At 48.6% G+C, this 23,930-nt stretch overlaps 2 protein-coding genes across 3 annotated transcripts; one reads left to right on the plus strand and one right to left on the minus strand.

The window, feature by feature from the left end:
- Positions 1-1,150: 1,150 nt before the first annotated feature.
- On the plus strand, positions 1,151-10,943 carry LOC123170379 (glycerol-3-phosphate 2-O-acyltransferase 6-like). 2 transcript variants are annotated; one of them, XM_044588250.1, is made up of 3 exons: positions 1,151-1,965; positions 9,774-10,670; positions 10,782-10,943. In XM_044588250.1, the coding sequence occupies exons 1-2, from the start codon at positions 1,192-1,194 to the stop codon at positions 10,653-10,655; spliced, it is 1,656 nt and encodes a 551-aa protein (XP_044444185.1). In that variant the 5' UTR covers positions 1,151-1,191; the 3' UTR covers positions 10,656-10,670; positions 10,782-10,943. The 2 variants fall into 2 exon arrangements, with proteins under 2 accessions (XP_044444185.1, XP_044444178.1); XM_044588243.1 differs by having other exon boundaries at positions 9,774-10,943.
- Positions 10,944-12,837: 1,894 nt separating this feature from the next.
- On the minus strand, positions 12,838-14,643 carry LOC123182200 (uncharacterized acetyltransferase At3g50280). The gene has a single exon (XM_044594696.1). It carries the CDS (start codon positions 14,628-14,630, stop codon positions 13,044-13,046), a length of 1,587 nt encoding a protein of 528 aa, XP_044450631.1. The 5' UTR covers positions 14,631-14,643; the 3' UTR covers positions 12,838-13,043.
- Between the last annotated feature and the right edge of the window lie 9,287 nt (positions 14,644-23,930).

A 23,930-nucleotide genomic window follows, 5' to 3' on the forward strand; every position in this document is an offset into this window, starting at 1 on the left:
GGTGGACGGCCGGCCGAATCCATGCCCGCAAACCGTCGACGGCGGCGAGAGGACGAATCCGTACCTGCATGCGGCGATGCGAATTTGCCGGGGCTGCGCGAGATGCTCCCCGACCATTCCATCGCTTGGCGCAGCCACCGGCGGCCGGAAAAGCCAAATCCGGCCGCCCGCGATGAGGGGCCGCAGATCCGCAACTTTTCAGCCCGCCGATGCAGGAGGGGGGGAGGGCAACCTCGTGCGTGTGGCGGCCTTTTGGCGTGCTCCCGCCGGCTACTTTCGGCGGAATCTTGGGCGGCAGCCCGGCAGCGGGGCGAGGTGGAGAGCGGAGGTGGTTGGTGGGGAAAAGCGCGGGCTGAAATGTCCTCCCCACCAACCGCTTCCGCTATATGCAGGGCACCGACGGGCCGGGGGGCAAACCCGCGTATTCGCGGGTTGGGGTCAAATTTTTGCCGCGCCCCTCAAAAAATTTTGCGGGCTGGCCGCGTTTGCGGGGTCTGTTCGGGCGGGATTTTCCACGCCGACCCGCATTTTGACGGTTATTTTGCGGGGTCTGCTAGAGATGCTCTGAGCGGGGAAGAGGACACATCACCCTGTAAATCCAATTTTCCTCCATAAGTTTATCAATTTCCGACAGATTGGTACACGATTAGCCGACTAGATTTTCTTACAGTACAGTAATCGGCCCACTTTGTTACGATTCCAGAATAGTTACATCATGCACCAGTAGAGGGATAATAGCCGAGTAGACCACTTGGCAAGCAGTGAAGTGCATCACCACAAAAGGGGGCCTTCATCACATGCATCTTCCAACCTTGCCTCTGCATCAAGCTTTCGTAGGACCATCTCCACTGTGTATTGAATCCTGCCAGCCGGCCACAGATCTGTTCCGATCTCCGAACCACACGAGCGACCCCTGTCCATAAAAAGCTTGCGATCTGTCGACACCGCATCGTGTGTCGCCAGTGAAGAATTTCCATGCTCACCGAGATTTATTACCACGGTTACAGCTCGTATCCGTTGAAATTGAATCAACGTCCAAATGTACCACATTGATCTTCATGCAAAGTACTGAATGGTCTGACGATTAACATTGTGTGCCGTCGCATCTGAGCTAGCATACCATGATCAGAACGACAGTGCAAAAGTGCTGGTTTTGCAATTTAACGGGTTAACGGCCCGGACACACCATGCATGTCTGCTGAAATCATTGAAGAACCCAGAGCGCAAGGCATCTCGATCATATATTCCCTGCGCTTGCTGCCACTCTTCTTCGTTAACCTCCCACTATCCACTCACATTTCAAGCAAACAGCTTCGACGTCCATCGATCTCTTCGTGCATGAGAAACGGCATGGCGGCTCCGAGGTTCAGGCCGATCGAGGAGTGCGCCACGGAAGGGCGGTCCCGGCAGACGGTCGCCGCCGACCTCGACGGCACGCTGCTCCTGTCCCGGAGCGCGTTCCCCTACTACCTCCTCATCGCGCTCGAGGCCGGCGGCCTCCTGCGCGCGCTCGCCCTCCTCGCGTCCGTGCCGTTCGTGTACCTCACCTACATCTCCGTGTCGGAGCCGCTGGCGGTGCGCACGTTCGTGTACATCGCCGTGGCGGGCCTGAGGGTGAGCGACATCGAGGCGGTGGCGCGGTCGGTGCTCCCGAGGTTCTACGCCGGCGACGTGCACCCGGAGGGGTGGCGGGTGTTCCGCTCGTTCGGCAGGAGGTGCATCGTCACCGCGAGCCCCCGGGTGATGGTGGAGCCGTTCGCCCGGGCGTTCCTCGGCGCCGACAGGGTCATCGGGACGGAGCTGGAGGTGGACGGGTCCGGGCGGGCGACGGGCTTCGTCGCGCAGCCCGGCGTGCTCGTCAGCGAGCACAAGAGGCAGGCGGTGATGAGGGAGTTCGGCGATGCGCTGCCAGACGTCGGCATGGGGGACAGGGAGAGTGACTTCGACTTCATGTCCATCTGCAAGGTATGCTCAAGTGCTCGACCACCCCATGTTCCGTTAATTGATAACCTTCTCTACACACATTTCTCGCGTGTACAGTTATCGGAAAGTAGGCCGTCAGCCCTGATTTTTGTTGGCGTACATTTGACCACCAATACATTAGTGCAGTACAGTACATTGCTTCCCCATCTAGATCGTAGTCTGCAAATTTTGCCGTCCTAGATAGCAGACATGACCAAGCTCGAGAAGGAGTTTGGATGCCTTGCTAAGAAGGTGAGGAAATTACAGGCCAAGCTCGAGATATTGAGAAAACAATCTGTCGGCAGAGGCCCGTCGGATGAAGAGAAAGCCACAGTGCTGAAACTTCGTGAAGCATTGAGGCAAGAGGAGGTTTGGATGAGGCAGCGTTCCGGAGTGCCGTGGCTGCGGAAAGGTGACCGCAACACAGCTTACTATCATGCACAAGCGGCGCATCGGAAACGTTTGAATAGAATAGCCAATCTTCGTCGTGCTGATGGATCCTTTTGTGCATCTGAAGCCGAAGATATGGCGGAAGTTCAGTCATTCTATCAGAATTTGTATTCCTCTCAAAGTTACAATGATATGAGTGAGTTGCTGCAGTATGTTGCCGAGCGTGTTACGGGGGAAATGAATATGTTGTTGGATAAACCCTATGAACCGGAGGAGGTCCGTGCTGCCCTTTTTGAGATGTCTCCTTCGAAGGCTCCGGGTGTCGATGGTTTTACCATGGGTTTTTTTTCAGAGGCATTGGAATATTATTCAAGGAGATCTAGTACCCGCAATTTTGGGTTTTCTTAATGGGGGTGAGTTACCTGCAGGGTTTAATGATACCTCGATCACACTTATACCAAAGGTACGTAACCCTCAGTGCATTGCTCAGTACCGACCCATATCTTTGTGTCCGGTTCCCTATCAGATTGGGGCTAAGATGATCACTAATCACTTGAAAGAGCTAATGGACATTGTGGTTGGCGAGGAGCAAAGTGCTTTTATCCCTGGCAGGTTGATCACTAATAATGTTGTGGTGTCCTTTGAGAGCGTCCACACGATGAGAAGGAGAAAGAAGGGGAAGAATTATTCTTGTGCTATCAAGTTAGACATGATGAAGGCCTATGATCAAGTAGAATGGCATTACTTACAGGCTATTATGACTAAGCTTGGGTTCAGCGGCAACTTTGTGAACTTAACAATGAAGTGTGTCTCTTCGGTCAGGTTCACAGTGAGAGTTAACGGGGAACTTTTGCCGTTCTTTACACCATCTTGTGGTTTGCATCAAGGAGATCCTGTATCACCTTTTCTCTTCCTATTGTGTGCAGAAGGCCTTACTTCACTGTTGAATTCATATGGTTCACCTTATATAGACAGAGGCATCCGTGTATCCTTTCGGGTACCATGGGTGAGCCACTTATTATTTGCCGATGATAGTCTTATCTTCATCAGTGCAACACAGGAGAGCGTGGTTCGGCTGAATGAAGTCTTGATGATATATGCTTCATGTTCCGGCCAGGCTGTCAATAGAGAAAAAAGTGCAGTCTTCTTTTTGCCAAACACTCCAACTGATAGAAGGCATGAGTTGAAAATTCTGTTGGGCATTCAAGTGGAGGCGTTCAGCGAGCAGTATCTTGGACTCCCAACTGCTGTAGGGAGGATCACTAGTGGTACTTTTGACCACATTGGCGAGAGATCTCGGAGTAAAATGAACGGGTGGGCGGAGAGACTCCTTGCTTGTGCTGGGAGAGAATCACTTATCAAGTCGGTTGTTCAAGCAATCCTGATTTTCAGTATGAGTTGCTTCCTTCTAACAAAAAAGGTATGCAAAAGTCTGACGGCCAATATGGCAAAGTTTTGGTGGAGTGGTTCCCTGGATCGTCGATCTCTTCATTGGGTGGCATGGGATAAACTCGCTACTCCGAAAGCTCGCGGTGGAATGGGTTTTCCCGACTTGAATCTTTTCAATTTGCCGCTGCTCGGCAAACACGGGTGGAGGTTCATTACTAACCCAGAGTCGCTTTGTGCCCGGGTAATGAAGGGCCGGTATTTTCCTGACAGTGATTTCATGGAGGCTACGGTGCCAAAGACTTCCTCTGCCATATGGCAAGCGATAGTGGCTGGTAGGGTGGCGCTCCGCGATGGTCTGATCAAAAGGGTGGGAGACGGGACAGCAATCTCAATTTGGCATGATAGATGGATTCCAGGTCTCACTTCTTTGTCGCCCATGGTGGTACCGGGTGGGACTACCCTCAAGATAGTTCATCAGCTCATCGACCCAGAGAATTGGACGTGGCGTCGGGACTTGATTAGGGACATGTTCACAGCCCCCGATGTCGATTCTATACTGAATATCCCGCTACGGACGGGGGGTGGTGATGATTTTCTTGCTTGGGCCCATGAAAGAAGTGGCATCTATTCTGTAAAATCGGCGTACCGTGCTCTTGTGACTCAGAAGGAGCTTGCGGCTCTAGACGAAGGGACGGCTACCGGATCCTCACAGACAGAAGAACAGATGTGGAAGTCACTATGGAAGCTCAAGGTTTTGCCGAAGGTTCGTATTTTCTGGTGGAGAGTGGTGCGTGGAATTCTTCCAGATGAATGTACCTTGAGGCATCGACATATAAAGGCAATCAGCAGATTTAATGTCTGTAATGCAATGGATGAGGATCTTATGCATGCCCTAGTGCATTGCTCCCATGCCAAGTTGTTTTGGGAACAAGCCTTTGCATTGTTTGATCTTCGAAGGCCGCGCTTGCACCCTGATACATGGTCCCGTGACATTATATGTGATGGGAGGTTCTCTGATGTTCAAAGGGCTCAAATGATCTCCGTAATGTGGGTTGTATGGCACTCGCCGAATAGAGTTACTCATGATGATGACCAGCTCGACCCTTTTACTTCGGTGAAGAGAATTCGAGAGGATTTGGCTTTGCTAGATATGCCTGACTCACATGCATCGGTACTCCCGGGTTTTGGGTGCATACCTCCAGAGCTGGGGATCGTCAAGATAAACACAGATGCGGCTGTGAATGTGGACTCCAATAAGGTGGGCGCGGGAGGTGTAGCCCGCTCCACAAATGCCTTGTTGGGTGCTTGGAGTAAACCCCATCCGGGGATATCAGATCCGTTCATTGGGGAGACTATGGCGCTGCGTGATGCAGTTATCTTTGCTAATCTACGTGACTTCTCCCAAGTGATAATGGAAACAGACTGCCTGGTGATTGTTAATCTCTGGAACACTCGTCACAATAGCCTTTCTATTGTGGCACCATTACTTTTAGAAATTGGAGAGCTAGCTTCCTCTTTTTCTTCTTTTGTTATTCAACATGTAAGCAGATCAACCAATGTACTGGCCCACCTTTGTGCTAAACATGCATGCACACTATTGGTCACCGAAAGTTGGACTGGATCTAGACCCTCTTTCCTACTCACCAGCCTTATGGGTGATGATGCTAGGAGCTCTTTCGTTGAATAAAGCTCTCAATTGGAACGCAAAAAAAGGGATAGCAGACATGACCGATGTTGCAACTCTGGTGCAGTTCGACCCATTATATCCCATGAAAGAGGATTACCAGTGCAATTAGAAAACATAACAGTAAACCATACTAGGGGGTGTTAAGAATGCAACAAAACACTGCAAAATGTGCCGGGGAGTGAGACATGAGGAAACTCAAGGATTGACACTTGTCGACATATCACATATTCCATAACGGGATTACTAAATCTCTGTCCACTGATACTTAACTAAGTCTAGGTCGATGTTATATTCGTGAGATCTTATATGGATATTCATGCGAATGCGATATTAAAAAAAAACTTTCATTCCATTTATATATTCTGCCACTCGACTGAGACTTGGTTAAGTTTTAGTCGACTGGGATCTAGCCACACCCATTCTAGAACGCTCTTGTTAGTTGCACCAAAGCTGCATTTATAGGAACCCTTATAACGACATTTGATGGGATTTATACTCTCAAAAGCCCTAGAGTAAGATATTTGAATATACTACTAAAACGAACACGACCACATATGAATAAACACACTATATTCATTGAAGTCACACAAATTTATTTGTAGAGAACATGTCTCTATTTTCTTTGTTAGAATTGGAAGCAAAACAAATTTAGATAAGGATTACTCTAGTCCCAAATATTCATTAAAAAATCCAATGAAAATATAATTTTAAATCACAACGTATCTTCCACAATTGACAACCAAAAATATAGAATAAGTACGTGTTTTAATATTTACCAATGCGGTTAAATGAGTAGTCTTGAAAATTGGTAAAGTATTTAAGGGTCTCAAGAATGAAAAAATATATACATTTGGTAGTACGATAACTTTTGAAGTAAAAAGGATTAGTACAAACAAAAAATTGTTGTCTCATCTCGAACACTATTATCTAATAAATGTGGTGGAAACCACTAAAAGGCAACTAAAAATATTGCAAACACATATGTATAATCGCAAGCAAAGAACCTGTTTATTTAGGTTTTGTTATGGCACAAAAAAGATTCAAACAGTTTACTTGTAATAGAAGAATAGCTCCATTGATATAAGCATTCACATAAAATCTGAATTGTAAACTTTTTAGTAGTTTTTCATGTATGAAAATGTTCACACTAACAAAAAATTAAATGTTTTTCTCATGACTAAACCACCCAAGTCGGTTATTTTTTTTGAAAAAATTGATTTTCTTATTAAAACTTAGTCAAAATTTAAAAAAAAATCATAATTTCAGATGAGTTCAAAAATATTCTCAAACTTTCCTAGGGTATGTATGAGCCTAGATTGAATTGGCAGAATTTCTTCAATTTTATTTAAAAAATTTATATCCAACTTTGGCTGAAGGTTGTACAATTATTGTAAACTTTAAATTGGATGGTCATAATTATCTCAAAATATCCAAAAGTATTTGGCGGACCTGGTTTGTAGTGCGAGAATGATTTTGATTTTCTAATATAGTTTGTATCTCAATTTGGATAAAAAAAGGCAGGGCAACCAATGGCATGTCGGGGTGCAGTTGGAACTGGGACAAATTGGTCGGACCCAGTTGCGTGTCGACCGTGGACTTGCAAATGGGACAAAATATGTTAGCAGTTGCGTATCGTGGATGGACTTGCAACTGGGACAAAAAAAACGAACACCTCAATTGCATGTCAGAGGTGGAGTTGCAACTGGGGACAAAAATGGCTAGCCCCCACCTACCCAACCCCAATTGCTTGTCGAGGGTGGAACTGCAATTCAGAAAAAAATAGTTAGGGCCCAATTGCGTATCTAGGGTGGATTAGCAACTAGGACAAAAAATGTGCCCTCCAATTGCATGTCGGGGCTGTGAAGCTGTAACTGGGACAAAAAGAGTTGCCCCCCTCCACTGCATGTCGAGGGTTGACTTGCAACAGGACAAAAATGGAGTTTGAGTCTAGGTGTATATCGACGGTGGACTTTCAATTAAAAAAGGTGGGCCCCGAGTTGCATGTCGGGAGTGGAGTCGCTACTGAGACAAAAAATGGCAAGCCACCCCAATTGCATGTCGGAGGTGGATTTGCAATTGGGACAAAAAGGGTAGGGCCCCGGGTTGCACGTCAAGGATGGACTTGTAACTTGGACAAAAAATGGGTGAGGCACTAGTTGCATGTCGAGGGTAAACTTGCAACTAGGACCCCCAAACTGCATGTTGGGGGTGAAGTGGCAACTGGGGAAAAAATGAGTCGGCCTCCTAGTTGCATATCGAGGGTGTACTTGCAAGTTGCTACTAAAAAAAGGGATCCGCTTGCATGTTGGGGATGGCGTTACAACTGGGACAAAGATGGTTCCCATCCCCAACCAAAAAAAGGTTGTGTGCCGAGGGTGGACTTGTAATCAGGACAACAAAAAAGGCTTTCCTGAGTTGCATGTCAGCGTGGACTTGCAACTAGGATAAAAATGGATCGGATTGAGTTGCGTATCGAGGTATGGACTTGCAACAGGGACACAAAAGGCGACCCAGCTGCATGTCGGGGGCGGGGGGGGGGGAGGGGATTTAGAACTAGGGCAAAAAAGGTCTATGAATAAAAACCACAAAATCCAAAGATGAAAATAGGGCAAAAGGGATACAAATGGATCCGAGGTCACTCATCACATCATCATTCACTGCCATCTTTTTCGTCGCGAGAAAAAAAAATCAAACCCCTCAGTCGACTCCCTCCTTCCTGCTCGCGTCGGCTCTACTCAAAGGCAAAGGGCAATGAAAGAGAGACAGTGACGAATAGAACTGAGGAGGCAACGACCAGCTCATATTTTCAACTTGTACAACACATTCCAAAAAGAAATGGGCCCTCGAGGTCGTCTCATGAAGACAACCTAACAAAAGACACATGCACGAACGGGCCAACAAGTGGACACTGGACTTACGATGAGACATGGAAGTATAGGACGTACGTGACAAAACAACCTACGATCAAGATTTGTACAACATTTAAAACGAACTGGTCAAACATCAGGAATTAGATGAGACAATGCTAAATCTATTTAAAAATAATGAATTTAAAACAAATAAATAAGAAGGAAAAGGAAAAATAAATAATAAATAAGGAAAAGGAAAAAATAAAAAAATTGATATTTTATTAAAAAAAGTTATGAATTGAAAACAATTGAACTTAAAAAAAGTTCAAAAAATCAAAGCAAATAAATTAAAAATAAAAAGGAAAATAACACAACTCTGACTCGTACATTTCTACCCCCACCCCATAGGGGAAAACAATGAAAAAGGCCCACTCTTTGTTTGCATTGCATGAGACAAAAATATGTCCTTTTAGCCATTTTTTGTTCAAGTTATATTTGAGCAAATAAAAAAGAAAAATTTAGAAAAACAATGCACTGCTGAGTTGCTGAAGTTTGAAACTCCTCCCTTACATATATGCATAAACTGTATGCTAGCGTCATTGCGGGCAGCGTGAAAAACAAAATCGATACACCATTCCTGAGCATAAAAGAAAAAGATAACAAAAATGTATTGTTCAGTTTGTCTGATCCAAAATGCACACTTTTTCGGTTAGTCCTATCCTCTCGAAACACAAAACTAGAGTCATCAGTAAAAAGATACAAATAAACTTCGAAGCCCTCAACACAGAGGCAAACATGGCCCAACAAAAAGCTGAAAAACACTAACAAAGCACCGAAAACACTAATTGAGGAGTACTTTTTTCAAAGATCACTTCCATCTCCCCAGATTGCGACAAGTGGTGCAATAAGCAGTGTGTCACTTGTCGCAACCTGGACCTTTTCTTTTTTGCGTAGATCCGTTTATTCAAAATGTTTTATCTCTTAAACCGTGCGTCCAAATCTCGAACCGTTTTCATCGTTGGATTCCTCGTGTCGAGATCTTCAGAACTACCTCCCATGTTGATGGGTTTTGAAGAACATTTTTAAACGAAAAAAACGGACAAAAAACCCGAACCAAGAGTATGTTTTTTTCCTTTCCGAAAGCCATTTCCAAGAGACACGGCCGTGCCTCTCGTAGAAGTAAATCCATGCCGCTTGCGGAAGCAAAATCCTGCATCTCGCGAAAGAAAAACAAAAGAAAATGCGTTCTTTTTTTTCTGCTTCCGAAAGGCACGGGCGTGCCTCTCGCGGAAGCAAAACCGTGCCTCTCACGGAAGGAAAAAAAAATGTGGCATAGTCCAATGTATTTGTAGAAATACAGGGGCAGAGCTGCCCATGCATTGAGCATGCAACATTCTCTTGGACCTTCCATGACATGATGTGCATACGGGCTAAAGTTTTTTAGAGACATACTGTATATGACTCTTTTTTTAACCATGACGCCCCCATGCATGCAGGAAGGGTACATCGTGACTCGGAGCAAGTACAGCCCGGTGCCAAAGAACCAGCTGGAGGGCCCTGTCATCCTCCACGACGGCCGCCTCGTCCAGCCCCCGACCGACATCAACGCGCTGCTCACCTTCCTGTGGTTGCCGATCGGCTTCGCCCTGGCGCTCCTCCGCGTGCACGTCAAGCCGCTCCTCCCCGACCGCGTCGCCTTCTACGCCTACAAGCTCATGGGCGTCAAGCTCGCCGTGCGCGGCAACCCGCCGCCGCCGCCCACGAAGGGCCGACCGGGCGTCCTCTTCGTGTGCAACCACCGCACCGCTCTCGACCCGACCATGGTCTCCGTCGCGCTGGGCCGCAAGGTGACACGCGTCACGCACAACAGCGCCTCCGGCATCCTGACGGAGCACACGTCGCCGGTCAAGGCCGTCGCGCTGTCCGGGGAGCGCGACGGGGACGCGGCCCGCATCCGGCGGCTGCTCGAGGAGGGCGACCTCGTCTTGTTCCCCGAGGGCACGGCCTGCCGCCAGCCGTTACTGCTGCGGTTCGGCGCGCTCTTCGCGGAGCTCACGGACCGCATCGTGCCCGTGGCCATCGCCACCGAGGAGAGCATGTTCCACGGCTCGACGGTCCGCGGGCTGAAGACCATGGACCCCTACTTCTTCTTCATGAACCCGCGCCCGACGTACGAGATCACGTTCCTCGACCAGCTGCCAAGGGAGCTCACCTGCGGCAATGGCAAGTCGCCGGTCGAGGTGGCAAACTACATCCAGAAGTTACTGGCCCGGGTGCTCGGGTTCGAGTGCACGAGCATCACGCGCGAGGAGATGTACCGGATCGTCGGAGCCGCGTGCCGTCCAACGACGACGGACCTGGAGAAGCCAACAACGTAACCACTTGAGCTAGGGGTATATATGAATGCATTCTCAATTTCTTATGTGTTAATAATGGCCATTCATCGTTTCCAATTGGTGTCATGTGCACAATATTTTTCTAATTTTCTGTTTCATGTTGTACAGTAAACCTTGGCAAGATCCGAGCCGCGAAGCTACCATGGTGTGTTTGACTTGTCGTGGATGTCTTGCTAGTTGCTACTTTCTTTTAGGGCCCATTCGGTTGCTAGGAAAAGTAGATTGAATCCTTCGGTAGCATTATTTACATTTTTGGTTGAAATGAATGGAGTAAAGGAGAAGCAAAGACATTTTCCTTCGATATCATTTGATCTCACTTTTAAATGAAGATCACAGGAATTTGACAATCCACTTGGACCTCTTTTTTTTGGCACAATAGCTAAATGTCAGTCGACTGACTTTAGCTTTTGTGGTCAGTCGATTTTGAGAATGGCAAAGAGGTTTGCATGAGGGAGGCCGAAGGGCTGCCCCATCATCTATCTTAGGGTGAGGGGGTGGGGGAGGGGGGGGGGGTGGGTGGAGGCGGCAACACGACGGTGGTGGGGAGCCGTAGCACGAGGTGGTGCAAGTTCGCCAGTGAAAATCACCGTCGGCGCCGGGGCTAGATGGATGGCCGGGGGAGGGGGGGGCGGCAACACGGTGGTGGGGCGCGGTTGGGGGAGGGCGGTACGGCGAGGCTGTGCATGAGCGCCGTCAGATGCGGGCGGCGGAAGCAGGTGGTTAGGCTGGCGACGACGGGGCGGTTCAGCGTGGAGAAGAGCGAAGCGGGAGGTTGAAGAAGGAAGCTGGTCCGTTCATTTCGCATCCAATGGTTGGTAAAATCGACTGACCCCAAAAGAAAATTCAGGCGGTTGGCGGGGAGGAGGGGGGACATTTCAACCCACGCTTTTCTCCACCCACCGCCGTCGGGCCGCCGCTTACGATTTCGGTCATACCAGCCGTCGGGATCACGCCGGTGGGCCGCCACACGCCTGAGATTGTCCTTCACCACTTCCTCCTGGCCCGGCCGGAAAGTTGCAGACCGGCGGCTGTTTGTCGTGGCCGCCGGATTTGGAGTTTCCGGCCACCGGCGGCTGCGCCAAGCCATGGATTGGTCGGGGAGCACCCCGCACAGCCCCGACAAAAGCCCCAGCGCCGCATGCAGGTACTGGTTCGTCTTCTAGCCGTCTTCATTGGTTTGCCGGCTAGGACTCAGCCGACCGTCGTCCGGGCTCGGAGCTCGCGCAGCGGCTCGCCGGCTCGCTGATGCTGCTCATACAGTGCGAAAATAATGATGCGCCTAACATCTAGCACGCCGCAACACTCCGGATGGGTATTCTTCAATGCGAAAACAACGGAGTATGTTCTTGTTTTCATTCGACTTTGTCAACCTATTCGGTTCAATTTCGATAGCTTATTGAGATGGTCATGTGGGTAGGAAGGTGGATGCTCATTTTGGTATTGGGAAGAAGAATACATCAATTTATTAATAGGAAGAAACTTAATATATGTTCGTGCACTCGTTGATAGAATTGAGGCTAATAATGCGGCTGCATGTGCAATTAGAGAAGAAACTAGAGGGGAAGCAACGTCTACTTCTTTAGAATCAAAGAAGAAGAATGAAGAATGCAAGATCAAGAATCCGCAGATCAACAATGAAGGCATGAAGAAGATGTTGGTCCAACTAATGGAAGCAGTTATGAAAGTTGGATATATTCTAAATGTCTAATTGTGGTTCTTGTTTTTTTTGTCTTACTATTCTAGCAAAGATTTGGTGAATTATTATTTATCCAATGCCCTTGAAGTAAATAAAGAAACAAAAAAAATATGTTTTCATGTCCGAAATTGAAATAAATTACTGATTTACGGGCCGCCGAGCAGACCTCGCAAAGCGGACCGTAAAAAAGGACATTGCTGCCCCCCGCCCAGCCCGTAAAGCGGTTTTTCTGCGATCTGTAAACGCATTTTGCGAGTCGGCATTATACGGGGTCTTCTTCTAGAGATGCTCTTAGTCTCGGAAGGTTGGTTCATGCCAAAGTTTCGTAACGAGATCATACTTAACTTCGCTAATAAAATCATAACAATGTCTTCGCAAAAAAAAAAACAGTGGTTTTGGCCCTCTTCGACACGACTTGAGCGCCAGTAGCACCGCTACATATCCTATCTAGCTGGTCACTACTGGATATAGAGTAGCCAACCAGTCCATGATATTTCTTGATTGATATCTCGCAACGATACAAATCCATTACGTATCTGCTGCACAAACATGTGTTACATACATGCATGTGACATGTCCAGGTGACCACATCGATCACAGGTGGCCATGTCACATCTTATGCGCTGGTACTGTAGTGGTACAACGCACAGGGCGGCCAGATGCGGTGCACTGCATCACGGTGAAGGTGCATGGGACACGAACTGCAGGAACTCGTCGTCGCATAGGAGGCGGCCCATGGTGTCCGGGGCGAGGCACACCTCCACGTCCACGCTGCCGTCCCCGGCCTGGCCCGGGAACGCCGACATCTTGCCGTCGAACTTGTTCGCCCGCCCGCTCCGCACGGCGAGCGCCCTGCCCCAGCCGAAGTCGTTGCCGTCGTACATCGGGAACCGCGGGGAGCTGCCCATGGTGAGCGCCGCGCCGTCGGGGTTCCCCAGCGGGAAGCACCGGGGCGCCGCCTCCCAGTCCGCCGCGGCCTTCCGGATGGCGCCGTCCTCGTGCGCCACCACGGTGGCGTGCAGCCTGGCCGCCGCCCACCCGAGGTCGTGGGAAGCCAGCTCGGCCACCGTTGCCGTCGTTGCCACGCTCTGGATGGCGTTGCCGAAGTAGACCGGGGAGATCTTCGGGCGCAGGCGGTGCCGGCAGTTCACCGCCATGCGGAACGTTGTCGTAGCGTCGGCGGCCAGCTGCAGCCGCGCCCGCGTCACGGCCCTCCACATGTGCGCGCACATCGACTGGAAGGAGGAGATCTCTCCGCAACCTCCCTGGACCTTCAGATCATGCACGAGCTTGCCGTTAACCTCGTCATCTTCGTTGGTTTTTCTGCAGCGGTTGGCCGCCGCCTTCAGGCCGCGAATCGACGCGGCGCTGAAGTGGATGACTCGCTCGCGGAGGGGCGCCGATGCGTCGAACGTCACTGCGGGGCCGTCGCGTCCGGAGAAGCGGAGGACGGCCGTGGAGCCGCCAAAGAAGTTGCGGCTGAAGTCCGGCGGCTGGACTGGCTCGCCGCGGCACAGCCCAGCCCACGTGTTGAAAAAGTGCCAGAATGAGGTGCCGTCCACGACGGCGTGGTTGGCGACGAGGCCGACAAAGACAGCGCCGTCGCCGAGCACGGTGACCTGAAACGACGTGAGCGGGCGGCGGTGGCCTTCGTAGCTGACGGTGCGGTCCATCGGGAACAGATCTTTCGTCAGCCTGGTGGGCACGTCGGCGTCGCGCACGAGGAAGTCGGCGAGCGACAGAGCGGGCGCCACCGCATGGTAGAACTCAACGGCAGCGCCGTCGTCGCACCGGATGACGATGCGGTCGTCGGGGAGCGTGACGAGCCGTCCCGCGAGCGCCGGGAAGACGCCGAGCGCGCGGGACAGTGACAGCGCGAGCGACGACACGAGGCGGGCATTCGGCATGCCCGCGGGCGGGAAGAAGAGACCCTTCTGAATGTAGTGGCACGACAGCATGGGCATGTCGGAGACGGACAGGTTGAGGTCTCCAACCGGCGCCGCGCCCTCCGGCAGAACCAGCTGCTTGGAGACGACGGTGATGATCGGCGCCGGCGCGCTCGCGCAAACCATTTGGTTTAGCACGGCCATGGAAGCAGGCGCCGGTGCGGCCTCCACCACGACGTCGGCGGAGATCGGCGGAGCCATACTGTGTGTAGTGGCTGCTGCGCGCGCTCTCAGTGATGGCGTCACACAAGATGGCGTTGGGCATCGCTCGGTGGTCGACACGTTATATAGGCATGGAGCTGGGCCTGGGTTCATGCATCTCGCCTTCTCCTGTTCATCTTGTACATTGTTGCGAGGTGACCGTGGGCTGTGGCTCCCAGGTACACTTGAGTGGATGTGCTGATAAGAAGTTGTTCTTCCTGGCCAGAGAAAGCAGAGAACCATAGAATAGACGAGGGACCGCCGTTGGATCAAAATCCAACGGTTCACGACCCTGAAAATATGTTACTAGTTTCAATCGAACTAGTCAACCATACGCCATTCCTCCAGCAACGCTTTTCTGGTGAGACCTCATTTCTTCTCCACCAAAATCGTCTGAAACATTAAAAAAAAAGATCTTCAATTGACGAGGAATAGGAAAATCTAGAAGATAATTTACCACTAGCTCAAGCGATGCAGTACTTCACAGATCTGTCGCTCTCACAAGGAAAAAGGCATAGAAAAGTCACATTTGAGCGCACGTTTGCATAGGTAGGATTCTACCCAGATATTTGCGGATTGGCATAGAAATTCACAGGAGTACGTATTCTTTCTGATCCTCAACGTGGGTAGCCTTGGACAGTGATGTGCATCCGCAAAGTGGCACCTTTTTCTTGCGGGGGCTGGAAAGTAGCACTTTGACAATGAATTACATTAAAATGTGTTGCTTGAAATAAAACAAATGTATCATTATAAAATGAAATTTTCTCTTCTAAGTCAACCTAGAAATTACTATTTACATGTTGATAATTCAAGTGGTGATTTATTTTCAGCAGAATTTACTATGTAACTATAGAAATTGTACTTTGTGCACAACTAGATCGACTTATTAGGAATAACTATTTCCAGTGTGATGTAGAATCCAATAGAAAACTACATCTCATGATGAATCTATTCCTATCAATTATGTTGATGGTTTTAATATTGTTAACTAATGATCAAACTTAAAATCACCTGATCAGACAAATTGTAAAACATATTTTTCCAACCAGAACAAACTTCTCTCGTTGAGGGGAATTAGGCCTCTGTGTAAACAAGTCCATTTTTTCCTTAAAAGAGAAAACGGGTTTATAATTAGTGAACATATGTTGAAGGCAATGGTTATAGGTGGAAAGACTTGAAGAATAGTAAAAGCCATATATGACGGTTCATAGTCGGTAGTGCTATATATTCGGGAGTTAGACATCGATGCTATTTTTATATTAAAAAATACATGATGTGTTATCCCAATAGAACATGAAGTAGGTTCAAATTCTCACAGTTTTTTTGGGGCAAAACACCCACCATTCTCTGCCTTTGCAACACTATCCTTGTTTGCCATTGCAGCATCACACCGCTCCATCATCTACATGCTCGCCTCTCCACGCCATTTGCACGTCTACTCCTCGACTTTGCATCCTTCGTTCTCAAGGATAAGAGGTGATGAAAACCCCATACTAGGGCACAACTTTCCATAACCTACGGCACAATCTTCGTCGATGAACATTTTTTTCTTAGGACATAGGCAACATGAGTAACACCATACCACTTGGTCAAGAATCCATCGAGGAACAAAGGAGTAGTGAAGCAATACTTTCAACCAACCCATCATAGTCCCCACTTGCCCTTCCACCCCTTACATCATCCTAAACTAATGGATGATTAGCTCTTCTGCTTTCTTCCCTCGCATTGCCCTTTTTTTTCTTCCTTTTTCTTGTACAACAAAGCATCAATCACCCTTGCAAGAGGTTGTTTGGATGTGCTGTCGCCTGTCTTTTTCAAGTCTTTCCTCCACATCAGCCGCACATTCGACGTACATCTTTTCTTTTACAAAAAGAATGGTTTTTCATTAGCTCTGCATCAGAGGACGCACACAACTATCTTTTTTTCGAGAAAATTTCCGATCTATTCATCTTCAAACATGGCAGTACAACGAATAACAGAAATAATAAAAATTACATCCAGATCCGTAGGCCACCTAGCGATGACTACAAGCACTGAAGCGAGTCAAAGGCGCGTCGCCGTCATCGCCCCCCATCGCCGGAGTCGGGCACAACTTGTTGTAGTAGACAGTCGGGAAGTCGTTGTGCTAAGGCACCGTAGGACCAGCGTACAGAACAACAACCGCCACAGATGAAGAATAATGTAGATCAGAAGGATCCAACTCGAAGACACACGAACGTAGACGAACAACGACGAGATCCGAACAAATCCACCAAAGATAGATCCGCCGGAGACACACCTCCACACGCCCACCAACAGTGCTAGACGCACCACCAGAACGGGGTCTAGGCGGGAAGATCTTTATTCCATCTTCAGAACGCACACAACTATATTTATCAAGAGAAAAGTGTAAACCATCCATAAAATCATTCAAACGATCAGAAAAAAAAGGAGCACGAATCTTAGAACAACCAACAAACAACTACAAAGATTACGTAACTCAATAACATATCCTATCACTGAATAGACATCCAACTTGATTGCCTAAATCTCACATAACATAACTCAATAACAAGTTTGACGTGAAGTTTTAGGTCGTGTTTGTTTGGGCATCAGATTCGACTGAATCAGCCATGAATTTGATGCGCTGGCCAGGCTGATTCGAGAGAATCGGAATCAGGTTTGGCACTGGAGTACACCGGGACATTCCGTTAGCTCAATACACTAAAAATAACACAAATAAGAATTTTCACTCATTTTCTAAATCTTATTTGAGAGATTTGTTTGTTTCAGATTCACCTAATTTACATTTGGTCCCAAAAAGCATATACAGTCGGGCGCTCCAAACCCGCCTCAAACGTCCGGGCGGACGGCCCGGTCACTGACCGGTTACAAAAATAAGACCTAGACGGGCTCCTTAAACGAGCCTCAAATGCACGGACTGACCGACACCCCTCATATCCAGCCCAAATATGGGGCGGATATGGGAGCGCTCGGGCGCGTCCGCCACATCGGACCCGCTAGCCCTACCCCACCATAATTTGCACCAAATCAACCAAACTCTTCCTCGTCCTCCCACCTTCCTCCTACCTTTCTCGCGTCTGAGCCCTCGCCGTCCGTCACCCTTGCTCCCCATCCTCACCACGGTCCCGATCCACCGTCCTAGATGCCATCCAGCCCGTCCCCGACCGCCGCGACAGAGATTGCGCCCGCTTTGTCCATCAGTGTCCCATCCTCGGCTTCTTCGTGGAAGCCAGAGAACATCGCCCAAGGAACCGGCAACGCCGGCAGCAAGACAGGGAAGCAGCGGCACTGGGAGATGCAGACAGGACGAGAAGTTGCCCTCCCTCCCGCCGCGAACGGAACCCTGCACCTCATCCATCCGTCCGCCGACGCGGATTGCGCCGTCGGACCACGTTGGGACAGAGGAGGATCTGAAGGGCGGTTGGGGCATTCCGGAGAGCTTTCCGCCCATGCAGATGCCGGCGATGGACGAATGTCTCTCTCCGCAGTTCGTTCGGGTGTGGATGCGGTGGCAGCAGAGCATGCTGCAAGGATGCAGGCGGAGCATGAGGGTCGGATGCAGGCGGAGCGGGATGCAAGGATGGCCTCGGAGCAGGCGGCTGGATGACGTCCGACGAGTGATCCGGCCAGCCAGTGAGGCGTCCGTCAGGCTCGGACATTGATTTCATTTTGGCATAACCAGATTGTTGAACTATGATTTGCTTTGCTTTGTTTTGAACTATTGAATTCGAACAAGTTCAACATGATCTGCGGACTCGTACATATAGAGCATCAAATTTGCCAACTCCGACTGTAGATGCTAAACAAACCCTGCCTTGGACTGTGCCCTTTGTTTTTTTTGAACATCAAACAGACACAAACGTTTATAAACACGCGCATACACTCATCCCTATAAGCGCACACACGCACACCCTACCCTATGAGCACCTCCGAAAGACTGAGCCGACATATTATCTTGAGATTTACGAAGTCACCGTAGGCGCCTCGTCGTCGACGGAAACGTCTCCTCCCACTGAATGCGCATCGCCGGAAATCCAGAAATAAATCCAGAAATAAATACGAGCACCAGGATTTTAACCCTGGTTAGCTGAGATACTACAGTCCCTCTAAGAGCATCTCCAATAACTTGTCTATATGAATGTCTATACTCGTTTTTCACGACATGAGCTCAAAACAGCCGTCCAACGGCTTCTCTATATGATTGTCCAAATATACACATCCTCTAAATCGACCTCGACAATGTCCACGCCTGGACAATGTGAAGGCGTCGTCTAAACTCAGATGCAGTCATGATTTCTTCCTCTCCTCAACGACGGCCCACCTGTCACGGTCCCTGTATATAGACGTTCTGATGCAAAACTGGACATGTATATGAGGGAATCTTTTTAGACCATTATCTATATGAATATATAGACATCCAAATATACACATGCTATTGGAGATGCTCTAACCATCCAACTACATGTTGGTTCGCATTGCGCCCTTTGTTCGTACTCGTGTCGTGTGAGGCATGTGATGCATCGCCAAGTGCACCTCTTTGGCATGTGCGTGCACGGCCAATCCCGGCTTGTCCTCCTGTCCCCAAACATTTTCATCTCACCAGCGCAGATCTCCATACAATGTACGCAGTACACATCACGATCCGATCGCCACATGACATGCCGGGGCACACACGTGTCACGCAAGCTTTCTAATTGCGCACACAGCAACAACGGTAGGACCTGCCTGCGCCTCGGCCCTTGGAGCGGAACCAGATAATCCCCAGCGACTGTTGGCGACGCGGTACGAGCTCCGGTCGACCGTCCCTCGTGCGGCCTGTCCCCGTGGCCCACCGCACCGCCGCAATGCGCCAAGCCATCGAATCCGCCCGGCGGTGTGCCGTCGCTGTCGCGGGGTGGCCGTGCCATTATTAGACGGAGCACCCGGGCGTGCGCGCGCGCGCGCGGCTGAGGTTCGCGGAGGCTGCGGAGGGGCGCAGCCGATGGCTCCCGGCGCCCCGGGGGCGTCGTGGCGCGTCGCCCGCCGCAGCATTGCGGATGGGGGAGGGGTGGCCGGTGAGACAGTGTGGGTGCGCCGTTGGCCTCGGTGGGCCGAGGCATGGAGCTGCACGCTGCTCTGCCCGCCCCGCCGTACGTAGCGAGGCGACGACGGGGCCGGCGACGCGCCCGGACAGGACGTCGGCCGGGAGCAGAACGAAATGGACAGTCGAAGCCATGCCCCCTGGCGCGAAAAACTGGAACTTGGGTAGGTGAGGTGGAGTCTGTCGTGTAATTTATAATTCTTTACTTATAATCCATTTGGAACGTGAGCTAAATATGTTGAAAATTCCGTCTGTATAGTTGATTGAGATCCGTGGAAATATTAGCATTTTTCGATTAGACAAATCCATGAGTATACAGTAAACATGGTAAATACGGTATGCATCTCATACCGACACCTAAGCATGTGAGCACGTACAGTAAACGGAAACATTTATGAACAACATATATACCGCCAGCACATAAACGAACAAATAAGGGATGAACAAGTCATACCTTTTGGTTGGCCAGGCCAACGCGACGGCGGCCTTGGCATCGGCCGAGGCCTTCTTCATGGCAGCTTCGCCGTCAGCTATGGAGTCGATGCAGGGAAAGTACTGTAAGCAAAGGCAGATGGAAACGGGAACGGATCGGGAGTAGTCGCGTCGAGATGCTTCCCATAAACTGTATTGCCGTTCTTCCGGGCAGAATCTCAAACGACAGGGTTCCCGAGGCACTTGCTCTCCCGACCAACCGTGAACGCTGTCATCGGGGATGGGATTGCCGAAACCAGCGCAGAGAGAGGAACAGTAGATGACGGTTAGGTGTGCAAGAGGTAGTGAATGAACTAGGTCTCACTCCACTGGCCAACGCCTCTTATATAGGTCGTCGATTATATGGGCCTGGGATCAGGCCCACGACCGAGTACGCGAACAACCCACGATCCAACGTCTCGGACAGTGGCACTTTCGTAAGCGACTCGTTAACCATTCCTGACAGGCAAAAATAACCTTCGGCTCGGCTCATTCCTGCAACCCGCGGCGGGCGCGCATGTCGTGACGAGGCGTGACAAAGCGAGGCGGGTGGAGGAGGAGGAGGAGCGCGCGTGTACAACTCCTCTTCCCATGTTTCCACTAGCATGTGGTAGAGCAGACCTTATAAAAAGGGTCTCACTCTTCTTACTGTAGCAATATGATACTAAACTTTCCACCACTTGACATGCACCTAAATGGGCCTTAGAGATTAAACAGGGATTATTGTCTTATACGGTCCTAAGCCCATCTATAATCCAAGAATCCTCCGCCAGATCTCGAGGCACACAAGTTTGTCAATTGTTTCAAACAATGTTTGATATACCAAAATTTTCAATGGAGACTGTTAAGTTGAACTTCCACCTAGAGCAACAGGATTAGACTTGTTCACAACTGAACAATGGACTATGCCTTGAATTGTTAGTTTGGCGTGCAAAAGTTTCACCTATTGTCAGCTGGTACGTGGCTGCTGAAGGCTAAACCCCACGGGTGGAGCTTATTAGTCAGACTCCTTACCTTTCTCATGAGCTTCCTAGATATTACCCAATCTCACTGTGACTAGCAGTCGGGATCACATAGGTGTATTCGTTTAAAGAATGCTCTGTAGGATAGCATCTTGCTTACATAAGCTTCGGAACACATTAAGACAAAAGTTGGCATGCCTTACAGATTACGAGAGTATTATTGCATCTCCAACGGAGTGAATTAATTAAGGATACTCTTGTCAATTCACCGTTGGATTGTTTTCCCAGGTCATAACTCATGGGATCTCCGCTCATATAGGTTGGGTTACCCCCGTCGCAACTTACATGGGTCTCATGCACATCTCCCTCGATGCATTTTCTATCACAATCTGTGATAGCCCTTTCGTAAAAGAGTCTGCCAGATTTTTAGTGCTATCACTCCAGAGTTTCTTGATTTTTTGACAGATTTTAATCTTCTTATTATATGATTTGTGGATTTCATGTTGTCCTTTGAACTCTTAGCCTTGGCAATTATTGTTTGATTGTCATAGATCATGAGGACAGTCGGGACTGGTTTATCAACCACTAGCAAATCCATCAAAAGCTCTCGAAGCCATTCTACTTCGACGCAATATGTGTCTAATGTTGTGAGTTATGCCTCCATAGTCGATCTCGTTTAGATCGACTGCTTGCAAGACTTCCAGGAAACAACACCACCACCAAGTGTGAAGACATATCCACTTGTGGCTTTCATCTCATCAATATCAGATATCCAATTCAAATCATTATACCCCTCAAGTACCGTCGGGTACCAAATTTCATAGTTCACAATACCTTGCAAATAGCTCATGACTCCCTCAAGAGCATGCCAGTGCACAACTACCAGATTGGAAACTAACCGGATAACTTTGCACACAGCAAATGATATGTCAGGCCGAGTAGCACAAGTTAGGTACATGAGTGAACCAATCACTTGAGAATATCTCAATTGATCTACAGTCGTGCCTTCAAACTTTCGAATCCGCGCGCTAGGATCATATGATGTTGCAGAAGGTTTGTAGTCCGAATATCCAAAACGGCTCAAAATCTTATTAACATAGTGGAATTGCAAAAGTGTAATCCCACCCTTAATATCTCTCAGTAGCCTGATGTTCAAGATAACATCAGCCAAGTCGAGGTCTTTCATCTCAAAGTTATGAGATAGAAAAGACTTGACCTCCTCAATGACTTTGAGGTGGGTCCCAAATATCAGTATGTCATCGACATACAGACAAAGTATAACTCCTTCGCTCCCACCATAGCGATAGTATACACATTTGTCAGCTTCGTTAACAACAAAGCCAACAGATGTCAAAGTTGTATTAAACTTCTCATGCCATTGCTTAGACGCTTGTTTCAGGCCATACAAAGATTTCACTAGTCTGCACACCTTTTTTTCCTGGCCATTTACTACAAAGCCATTTGGCTGTTGCATGTAAATTTTCTTGTCTAGCTCTCCGTTAAGGAAAGTCGTCTTAACGTCCATCTAATGAACGAGAAGACCATGTGAGGCAACCAACGAGAGTAACACTCGAATGGTTGTAAGTCTAGCCACAGGTGAGTAAGTATCGAAGAAATCTTCTTATTCTTTCTGGGTATAACCCTTGGCTACATACCTAACCTTGTACTTCTCAACAATACCATCGGGCCTAAGCTTCCTTTTGAACACCCACTTACATCCCAATGGTTGGCAACCATAAGGAAATCAGATTTCACCACTAGAAATCTATAGCCAACGCTATGGTTGGCATAGCCCAGAAAACGCAGTCCACAGTCTTCGGTCCCAACTTACGCATTTTGGTTATCGACACGTTTACTTTCACCAAACAGCCCCAAGTGCGCAAGTAAAAGAGTGTAGTTCCTTTCTTTTCCCATTGCTCATACGGAGTAGTCTCATTATCCTTCGTGGGAACTTTATTCAGGACATGAAATGATGTCAGTACAACCTTCCCCCACGATGCCTTTGATAAACTCGATGTATCTAACATGGCATTAACCAAATCTGTTAGAGTATGATTTTTTCGTTCGGCAACCCTGTTTGACTGGGGTTAATACATGTGTCCTCTCATGAATAATACCATGTTCCACACAGAATAAATCGAACTCATTAGAAAAGTACACTCCACCACGATCAAACTGGACTCATTTTTTTCCAAGTTGGCTCTCAACTTCTGCCTTATAGATCTTAAAGTAGTGTAGAGCCTCATCCTTGGTATTTAACAAATACACATAGCAGAATCTACTAGAATCATCAATCAACGTCATGAAAAATTTCTTTCCACCTTTAGTCAATACACCATTCACCTCGCACAGATTTGAATGTATGAACTCTAGTGGTGCCAGATGTCTCTCCTTCGCAGGCTTGTGAGGCTTATGAGATTGCTTAGCTTGCACACACGCATGGCACCTAGAGCCTTTGGCTAAAGTGAAATTCGGGATTAAATCCATCTTGGCTAGCCGTGTCATACAACCGAAATTAATGTGACAAAGACGTGAATGCCAAACCTCAAATTCATTCACATTGGAATGAATTTGGTTCACGCCTTTATTACAGAAATCCACCAGGGAAAGGCATAACAAACCACCACAGTCATATCCTTTTCCAAAAAACATTCCATGTCAAGATTCGACTACTTTATTAGACACAAATACTAACTTAAATCCTTCTTTAGACAGAAGGGATCTACTAACGATATTCTTCTGATGGCGGGGACATGATGCATGTTCTTAAGTTGCACGATATTTCCCGGAGTAAACTTCAGATCTACCGTGCCAACACCATGAACAGAAGCATGCGAGCCATTCCCCATCAGGGCGGAGGAATATCGTGCGACCTGGTAAGAAGAAAACAAAGATACA

Source organism: Triticum aestivum, chromosome 1D (genome assembly GCF_018294505.1).
Source record: "Triticum aestivum cultivar Chinese Spring chromosome 1D, IWGSC CS RefSeq v2.1, whole genome shotgun sequence".
Lineage (NCBI taxonomy): Eukaryota > Viridiplantae > Streptophyta > Magnoliopsida > Poales > Poaceae > Triticum > Triticum aestivum.